This window comes from Castor canadensis, chromosome 17, assembly GCF_047511655.1.
Source record: "Castor canadensis chromosome 17, mCasCan1.hap1v2, whole genome shotgun sequence".
NCBI lineage: Eukaryota > Metazoa > Chordata > Mammalia > Rodentia > Castoridae > Castor > Castor canadensis.
The window spans coordinates 289,613-299,572 of record NC_133402.1 but is presented as its reverse complement, the minus strand read 5'-3'; the positions used below and the strand labels follow the sequence as shown (position 1 = coordinate 299,572).

Sequence of the window (9,960 nt, the reverse complement as noted above, 5' to 3'; positions counted from 1 at the left end):
AAGGAAGGCGAGGCCCAGACTATGGCAAGCCTCGCCGCGCCTGGGCCGCTCTTTGCTGATCGCCCCTTGAGCTGCTGCTGTCTCTATAAGACGTTCTTCACGTTCCCTCAATCAGGAAGAGAGGCGGGACAAGGGTAAACTGACGGGCCTGTCAGCCAATTGGCGGCTGGCAGAGGTAGCGGGACGAGCTCGCAGTTCCGGTTCCGGCGGGAGTCGGGCGCGAGCCCCGGGGAGGTAGACTGGGGCTGCGGGGCTGGCCCTGGTCTGCGGCGCCTGCCTCTGTGTCCCGCCCAGCCGCGCGATGCCCCTGCACAAGTACCCTGTCTACCTCTGGCGGCGGCTGCGGCTGCGGGAGGGCATCTGCTCGCGCCTGCCCGCGCATTTCTTGCGCTCGCTGGAGGACGAGCGCACGCCCACCGCCGTCCACTACAGGCCCCACGGGGCCAAGTTCAAGATCAACCCCAAGAACGCGCAGCGGGAGCGCGTGGAAGACGTGCCCATCCCCATTCACTACCCGCCGGACTCCCAAAAGGGGCTGTGGGGCGGCGAGGGCTGGATCCAGGGCTACAGATACGCCAACAACGACAAGGTGGGTGCTGGCCGGCTCCGGGCTTCGCGCGACCTTGCTGGCCAGGCCGGGCCTGCGCCCTGCGGGGCGCCGGTCTGGTGCACACAGCTCCGTCCCAGGAGCATGCTAACAAGTGGAGCAGCCAGGATCTGGTAAATACCACTGCCAAAATCCAGAGGGACTGGGCGCCGGTGGCTTATGTCTGTAATCCCAACTACTTGGGAGGATCGTGGTTCGAGGCCAGCCCCGGGGGCAAGCAGGTAGAGTGTCTGCTTTGTAAGTGCGAAGCCCTGAGTTAAACCCGAGACCCACACACACACAAAAAAAGATGGAGGTTGCTTGGGGCGTAGCTCAGTGATAGAATACTTGCCTAGCATGAGGGAGGCCCTGATCCCCAGCACCACAAAAAGGAAAAAAAAAAAAAAGCAAGGATGGGCTTGCTAAGGCACGGAGGTGAGATCAGCAGTCTCCTGCCAGCCTGACATAATTTGCTTAATTGTTGTGACATGATGATAGCTCTCCTTCCCCATCAAAACTAGGAAGGCAGAGATGTTAGAGTCAGGCAGCTTCCAAACGGCAGACCCTGGCTCCCCAGTGGACTTCTAGTAGGACTGTGCTCCCGGCCAAGCCCTATAGATGGAGAAAAGTTTGAACCCTCCTAGGCTACTGTCTCCCTCTGCTTTGGCCCTTGGGCCCCTGGGATACAATTGTGCAAGAATCTAGAGCACACACCAAGGCCAGGCACTGGTGGCTCACGTCTGTAATCCTTGCTACTCAGGAGGCAGAGATCAGGAGGTTCACAGTTTGAAGCCGGGGCAAATAGTTCGTGAGACTCTGTCGGGGGAAAAAAAAAAAAAATTACAGAAAAAAAGCTGGTGGAGTGGCTCAAGGTGTAGGACCTGTACTCAAACTCCAGTACCGTAAAAAAAAAAAGAAAAAAGAAAAAGAAAAAACAGAGCACACACTAGCAGCCTTGGAAACAAGGGAGGGAGAAGCTGGCCTCTAAGTGAGCAGCCAGGCCCATCCCTTGCTTGGAGTCTCAAGCACTGGTTCTGTGATGGAGCTTCTTGCTAGGGGTGAGGTGAGGGGGACCCTGTGGCCCGGCTCCACTAGGAAGGTCGTTTGGGCTCCATAGGGTCTGCAGGAAGATGCAGCCTCCAGCACTCATGAGGTCTCTGTTGCACTCTTAGCTCTCAAATAGGGTGAAGAAGTTGTGGAAGCCGCAGCTGTTTCAGCGCGAGCTGTACAGTGAGATCTTGGACAAGAAGTTCACTGTGACTGTGACCATGCGGACCCTGGATCTCATTGATGATGCCTATGGGTTCGACTTCTATATTCTCAAGGCAAGGGGGATTTAGTGCACAATGGGGTCTTTGGTAAGACTCAAGGGAGTCTCAGAGCAGCACCACACCATGGCACATAGTGTTTGGGGTAGCTAGTGGGAAACAGTAGGACCATGTCCCCTCTGGGCAGCCCCAGTGGAGCTTTCTGCCCTCAGAATGGACCTGAGTGAGTATAGCCACCTCCTTTCCTACTCTTGGCTTGCCTCTGACCTGACCACTCCTGGCACCTAGCTTGGCCTAGAGCTGCCGGCAGCTGACGAGGAGCCTAGCAGGGCTGGCTGTGGGGTGGGTATAGTCCTGGTGTCGTGCTTGGCCCCATGTGAGCCTCCTGCCAGACCCCAAAGGAGGACCTGTGCTCCAAGTTTGGTATGGACCTGAAGCGAGGGATGCTACTGAGGCTTGCCCGCCAGGACCCCCAGCTGCATCCAGATGACCCTGAGCGGAGGGCAGCCATCTACCACAAGTACAAGGTAAGGGTTTCCCTATCTCCTAGGCTGCTTGTGTCTGTTGCTGCAGCCCCTAGGCCTCACCAAGCCCTCTGTCTGTCTGACCAGGACTTTTCCATCCCGGAGGCAGAGGCTGAGTGGGTGGGCCTGACACTGGAAGAGGCTGTAGAGAAACAAAGGCTCCTGGAGGAGAAGGTGAGCCCTGGCTTCTGTATACCCACGTGGAGGGGCATGGTGTGCTTTCTCCCCACAAGGTCCTCTTCTGCTACTGGGCCCTCAGCAGGAAGAGTGGGATCCTTGGGATTGTGTGTACTTGGTGCCCAGCATCCCCCCAGGATCTTCCTGTTGTGTTCCCTAACAGTCTGGAGCCCGTAGTGGCTGCCAGGACAGGCACCCACCTGTGGGCATGGCAGTGGATGCTCCCATTCCTCTGCTTAGTTAACCTGTGACCTCCGGGAAGCCAGAGGCAGGCCTGTGACTCCTGCATTCCCAAGGGAGGGGGATGCCCTCGTTTTGTGAACAGGCTCTGCCCTCCAGGTTGGCAAGCAGTCTCTTGAGTTCCTGTGACCGGGTACTCTGATGTGCCAGTTCCTCTGTGGCCAGCAGCAGCCAGTTCCCATTGTCCCCAGAACTCCCAATTGCTCTAGGCTACTGTGAACTTCACTATGACCCTCTCTCCTTCAGGACCCTGTCCCCCTGTTCAAGATCTATGTGGAGGAGCTGGTCCAGCAGCTTCAGCAACAGGCACTTTCAGAGCCTGCAGTGGTGCAGAAGCGAGCCAGTGGGAAGTGACCACACCCCCCCTCCATCACCTGACTACCAGGCTCAGCCTTTCCCAGTGGGCCTTTTAGCACTATGGGTGCTTCCTGGAGTGGCTGTAAGGGCCACCTGTGAGCAGTGGATGAATTGTGGGTCTGGTGGCCACACAGATTCTGGGTGGACTTTTCAGAGGCCCTCAGAGCCTTTGTTCCACGACCCCAGGAGGCCTGGAGCTCAGCAGTGGCTCAGTCTAGATGGGTCAAACACACAGCATTTATTGTGCCTGTGGGGCACGGAGTGAATAAAGTCTAAGCCAGGCTGTGTGTGTGCTTCTTTGCTTGGAGGACTGGATTTCTCCCTCCCTGTTGCCCCTTGCCCCAAAGACCTAGAGTGGGTTGTATGCAGTTCCCTGTCCCCACAGAACTGTGGAGCCAAGGTTCCCACATAGTTGAAGCATCTGTAGCAGGATAGTGCTGGTTCCATCCCATTGCACATCCTTGCTTGTTCTGGAATATTCTCTAGGGTAGGGAAGGGAGGCTGAGGCCCAGCTTTGCACTGGAAGGATCCCTGTGGTGTGCCCTGCAGAACCAGAGGGGCTGCTGGTGGCAGCTTCTTCGATAGGGAGCCTCTGTTAGCACCTGCCCTGTGGTCATGCAGGAAGTGGAGGATCACATGGAGCCCCAGTCTCCATGCTGGTTGGGGCTGTGGCTTGAGGTAGGAAACCTGGCTAGGCACTCTGACTTTTTCTGCCTGAGGGTTGGTGCCTCCACCCTTCCCTGAAAGTCTTAAGCATTGAGGGTCTCCCAAGCTGGATGTGTAGGAGGAGAAGGTGGCAGTTGAGTCCTCAGAGCCAGTGCCTGGCTTGGGTCTCCCCAACTCACTGACTAGGCTCTGCTACCTGTCTGTTTACTCCCTCTTTCCCACAGCCAAGGCCTAATGAGACAGGATCTATAGGATTTCTTTTTTTAAAATAAGCTGTTTTGGACTGGCGGAGTGGTTCAAGCAGTAAGAGCACCTGCCTAGCATGCATGAGTCCCTTAGTTAAAACCCCAGTGCTGCCCAAAAAAAAAAAAAGGATAAGGTCTTTGTAGCTCAGATTGACTCTCACAGCCCTCCCTCAGCCTCCCAAGTGCTGGGATTATATGTATACACAACCGTACCTGTCTTTGACCTATAAGGTTTCTTGTGTTAAACTCTTGGCAACCCAAAAGGTCTAGGCTGGTCGGAGGGGGATATAGTCACAGCAGGGTACGGGCCAGCTGGGCTGTGGATCTTGGGGTTGCATACTCCAGCTTCTGTCTCCTTGTTGGCAATGATGGGCAGGCATTCACATCCTGCCTTCATTGACTCTTAGAGCCTGAGGGCTATGGAGAGAGGGCCCAAGCTGGTCATTGGTGTAGCTGCCAGAAGATCTGAGTGTGGCCTCAACAAGTCACTGCCAGTCACCTCCCATGAAGCCTGAGGATATGTCACCTCTCAAGGGAAGCCAGGAAGGACTTAGGTGGACTCTGGGTACGTCCTTTGCGTTGGATATGGAAACAGCCCTTTCCTGGTGGGAGGCAGCATGGGTTTCATCACATTCTCACAGACATCCCTGAATCAGAAAATTATAATCCTCAGTGAATGACAGGCTCACAAACCCAAAACAACAGTAACTCAGGTCTTAGGCCCACCACACTGCTGTTACTTTGTTCTGTCCTCTGGGATTGAGCTTTGAGCTGTGGGAACTAGTCTGGGGAGTGGCTCTCTCTGAATTTTCCTGCCCTCCATATATCTCACCCCTACCCCTCCAGGCCCTGGCCATGCTGGTTTTCTGAGCCACCCTTCTCATTCCTAACTTCTGTTCCTCTAAGACTACACCTGAGATTCTCTGTGTGTCTGAGAGCCTAGTAAACTGTAGAAGGCAGAGACACCCTGTGCTGACCTGAGCCCTTGATGTACCATTTGGATCTGACTGGCTCTGGCCCTCTCAGAGCCCACAGGGACTGAGCAGCTATGTATCCCAGGGATTGACTGAGCCCATGTGTTTCTGTGAAACAGCCTGAAGTTAACCTCAATGTTAAAAGAAGGTGCTGTAGCTGGGCTGTGAAGATGAGGTATACCATTGTTGCTGCCCCTTGACATGGGGCCCTTGGGGCTGGACAGTGGAAATCTGAGAAGGGGTGATCCTATTCTATGTAGGAGTGACACAAGACCAAGAAGGCCTCTGTTAATCATGGTGGAGGGGACATGAGGCAACCTTTAGGCCCACTCCAGAGCTCTACACTTGATCCCTCACTGTGAATAACTATCTCACCTGCCTCCTGAGCTCTGCTAAGGTAATCAGGGACTGCATCATGGTGGGAGAGGGCACGTGGCCCTGCAGGGCTGTCTGAGCACTTTTGACGCTGTCCTGCACCCCATTGAACTGCTGGGAGCCCAGGGAACAACCTGAGGCTCGCTCACATGCCACATCTGCTTGTGCATGGTGCTATCTCTGTTTTATATCTTTCGCCATCTTTCCTCATCTTTGGTATCACCACTTTCTGCTGATAAACTTGAACCTTCCTGGGCCCCAGACACACAGGGTCCCTCTTGTTACTCCTGAGCTACCCCCAAACTGGAGGCCCAGGCTGTATTAGCTCACTCAGCAGCATAGGCCCCATGAAATTCTGGTTCCCACTGCCACAGTGTGTAGTAGCCTCCCCAAGCTCACTGTGAGCCCCAGAATGGACCCCTGTTCCCAGCCACTCCAGATGATCCAGGCTGCTACTTCTATCCCACCCTCCCTTTGGAGGAGACCTGACTGCAATGGCTTCCAGCATGGTAGCCATTTGGGGAAGCCCTTGAAGGCAATGGCCTCTCTGTTGTGACAGGGCAGCCCAGTGGCACCAGCCCAGGCCACTGTGAAGTCTGAAGCCACATCCGTCCAAGCAGAAGGAGCCTGTGGCTCTGAGATCAGCCACAGTCCCAAACCAGTTGCACTCAGACCTATCCCAACTCCAATTCCCTAGACCAGACCAGCCAGCCTTGAGCCCACTCCCTTGGACATGGGAGGCCTCTGGACCCATGTACCAGCACCCCCTAACTCAGATCCCTCTGGCTTTGGCAGGGGCCTCCTCACTGACTGCTTGACTCCCTGGGACCTTCTGTAGTCCTGGCCTTTTCTCAGCAACTGGAGACTCACACCTCTCCTTAAAACTGTGAAGCTGCTCACTGCTACATTCTGGTCAGCAGGTGTAGTCTGAGTTTGAGCTCGGAAGGCTAGAGGGCCCCTGACCAATTGTACTGCTCTCAGGGATGATTGGACAGGTCAGGTTGTTACCGGCTGTCACAGAGATGGGTAGTGGTGGCTCCAAGGTTACTCAATGGCCTGAAATGCCCATGATGGTCAGTCCATGGAGAGATTATGACCATCATGCCTTTGCTGAAAATCTCTGGTCTTTGGAACATTTGGGAACGCCTGGCTGAAGCTGATGCTGGTGGGCCTTGGGGGCAGAGAGTTCTTCGTACACCAGAGGGCGCTGTGGTCAAGGGATGGGCAAGTTCAAAGTCAGGTGTGTGGCTTGTAGCCAACCTAACCTGTCTGCCAATCTAGTAACCATGTCCCAGAGTCCTGCCAGTGGGGACCCAAGGTCCACAAGGAGCAGGCCATGCCCCAGGACCTTGAAAAGTTCTTGAGAGGGGGTCCTGGGAGCATACCCATGTGTTCAGCAGGCAGTGGCCAGTAAGAGTGGAGTGGAGTGGTTTGTGGGCAGAAGATAAAGCTGGAAGGCTCTTTGCTGCCTGAGGTAGGTTGAGAGCTTTGCTCTGCCCACCTGGGGTGGGAAGTTCTTCCTGCTCTTCCTCCCACTTCCCTCACTCATTTTCTCACCAGACTGAGCCAGGCCTTCAGCCCCTGGGGCAAGCCTGACCTGAAGTCCTTCTCTCAGCAGGAACTGCAAAAGGACTGCAAGGTCACTATTCCTACCTCAGCCAGAGTGTCAAGCAGGGCATGGAGTGACCTGGGACAGACCATGAGAGGGACGGAGACCCATCACAGTAGACAGGCATGAGAAACACACACATGAAAATGCTTAATGGCTGGTATGGGAGCGGCTACCACACAGCCACACCTGATTGCCTCTCTGAGGGAACCCTGGCATGGGCCCACTGGCGGCACCGCCTGCTCCCTCAGCAGTCAGGAGTGGCTTGGGGGTGGCGGTGTCTAAAGGGGCTGGTTGCCATGGCTACCATAGGGTTCCGAGGCCCGTCATCTGGTCCCTGCCTCAGCCAATCGGCGGCGGGAGCCCGAGCTGCAGCCTAGAGTCACGCTTCTGCCTCCCAGCCACACAGTGGCCAAGAGCAGGGACCTGCTTCCTGGAGTGGCTGAAAGTGCTCGGACAGACAGCCAAGCCCATCATGGCGGACAGCAGGACGGTGGGGCCTGAGCAGGCGTATGGAACCAGGCAGGTGAGGTAAGCCAGGCGGGTGGACAGATGGATGGACAGACAGGCAGACAGGTGGATGTAGGTGGTCCTTGCAGCCCATTGTTCTTGTGGTTGCGGCCCTGCCCTTGGCCCACCCCACCCTCTGGCGCATGCACACCCACTTGCACCCTCACCCTGGACCCTCTTCCCTCATGTCCCAAGGACGGGTCAGGGGAGGAGACAAAGGAAAGAGCACGAGGCAGAATGAAGCCCACTGTGCCACAGACCTGAAAACCGCCCTGGTAGGTCTCCCACGTCAGATTTCACATGGAGGCGGCATCAAAGACCCCCAACTGGTCCCGGCCTTCAAAATCCTGGACACTGCCCGGGCTCAGCAACAAGCAGTGTCAAGTCAGCATGGTTTAGGGAGCGTTTTTTTCGAGAAGCAAAAAAAGCAAAAAAGAAAAGGAAGCAATAGAAAGAAAAAATGTCCACCTATAACAGGGGGAGCGGGCAGCCAGATGGATCAGAAGCACAAATCCCATTACTCGGGACTTCAGAGCACAGCCCCTCACAGGCAGCTGCGATTAAGAGCTTGTCAATGGAGTCCCCTTTGGAGATCAAAGGGGGGCGGGCATGTGTGTGTGTGTGTGTGTGTGTGTATACACGTGCGTATACATGTGTGTACGTGTGCATGTGGGCAGGAGTACATGCTGTGAGGTGACAGCGGAGGGACCAAGAACCTCAGCACAGTGGAGCCTGGTATATCACCTGCCTGCCGTGGCAACCCTCCATGTTGTTCTGGTCTTTGCTGCTGCATGTGACATGCGTGAATGCAGTAGGGGCCGGGCCGGGTGCAGGCGAGGCCTGGTCCCCGATGCTCACACTCTTTGGAAGATGGTCCTGGTGAGGCCTAGACCTCTCACTTGGGCCTCTACCTTCTACCAGCATCTGGTGTCTTTATCAAGTTCTGTGAGAAGTAGCCAAGCCTGTGGGAGCTGGGAATTCAGGCTTGTTTGTGGGCACAGCTGTGTGTGTGAGAATACGCTGGGATTGTATGAATAAGCACTGCAGCCAGGTCCTTCTGCACACAGAGGCGTTGAGCTCTCAGCAAGTGCATCCTGGGGGTTCAAAGGTGCTGTTGACACGATTGTTAGGTTATTGGGTAAACTCTGAGAAGCAAATCTTTTAATCCACTGTGGCTAATCCAGTGCACTTTTGTCTACCACGACAGATTCTACAGCAACAAAGGGGCCAGAGGGACCCCGGCATACATAATCACATACTTAGAACTTGGCCGCAGTGGCCGCAGAGCTCCTAGGCAGCCGAGAGAGACATCTCAGGACAGCAGTGTGGAGGGCAGCAGCAGTGGAGGACACCAGCTGAAGGAGAAGTGTAGGTGGGCCGTGGGTCTGAGCAGTGGCCTGTCTGGGCAACACCTTATCTTCTATCAGTATGCTCCCTGGCCACCAGTTCAAGTCCCTGTGACTGAGCGGGTTTCAGGAGTCACTAGGCTGAGTCAGGTGGAAGGACAAATGATACAGGGTGCAAGAGCCCTGGGCACCTGGAAAGGCCTGTGAAGGCAGAGGTTGTCAGGATGAGGAAGGGCATTCAGGTGAGGGAATGGAAAGGCAAAGGCACTGGAGGCAGGTGTGTCCAATGTAGCTGTGCAGGGAGGTGTAACTTTACTTGCTGGGGCTCTTCATGGGCATGGGGCCCATAGGACCCACCTTTCCTGGCAAAAAGTTTCTGGGGTTGGGACACATCTGATCCAGAGACACATCTGAGACAACTAACCTGGGTTATAGCCAGTAGTAGTTTCCATCCTGCAGCCTGGGCCTGCCCATGGAAGGCTGCATAGTCCAAAGGGTCTGTGAGTGGGTTAGGACCTATACTTTGTCAATGAAGGTACTATACTCAGGCTCAAAGAGATCCCTGCCTCACCCAGACATGGGCAGGCACTCAAGTCTCTAGGAAGGTCATTCCTGCCTGCTCCCTAACATTTTCAAGGCTGCCAAGTTGAGGAGGTAGAGGTGCTGGGCTGGCCGGCACACTGTTCTCTTTTCCTCCTTTCGAGGCCTCTGGAGTTTGGGTGTTGAATGGGCTGACTTGGATCTCACATGCTCTGAGCCCACCTGCTGGTGCTCTCCTACTTGACTGTACCCTAGCATCTGCCCTGCCTTGCTCCTGCACTCCTAGACATGTCAAAAATCCTTCAGAAAGGCAGTGTGGGGGACTCCCCTTTGAATGGCAGGGGTTAGAACCTAGTTGGAGGGTGTGGATGGTACCTGGTGGAAGACTCTGCTTGAGGCCCATCTAGGTAGAGAGCTGGCCCAGCTCTTACTCTACTGTCTGTGGCCACTATTTTCCTGCTGTTTGGGGGGACCTGGCTCTTGACTCCTGAGGCAGCAGGGATGTGGGTCAGATTTGCTGGGAGTAGGGGACATGGGTGTAAG

At 55.4% G+C, this 9,960-nt stretch overlaps 1 protein-coding gene across 1 annotated transcript; it reads left to right on the top strand.

Moving 5' to 3' along the window:
- The first annotated feature begins 68 nt into the window (after positions 1 to 68).
- Positions 69 to 3,435, top strand: Mrpl28 (mitochondrial ribosomal protein L28). The gene is made up of 5 exons (XM_020176786.2): positions 69 to 589; positions 1,759 to 1,911; positions 2,247 to 2,381; positions 2,466 to 2,552; positions 3,042 to 3,435. The coding sequence occupies exons 1-5, from the start codon at positions 302 to 304 to the stop codon at positions 3,147 to 3,149; spliced, it is 771 nt and encodes a 256-aa protein (XP_020032375.1). The 5' UTR covers positions 69 to 301; the 3' UTR covers positions 3,150 to 3,435.
- Positions 3,436 to 9,960: the final 6,525 nt, after the last annotated feature.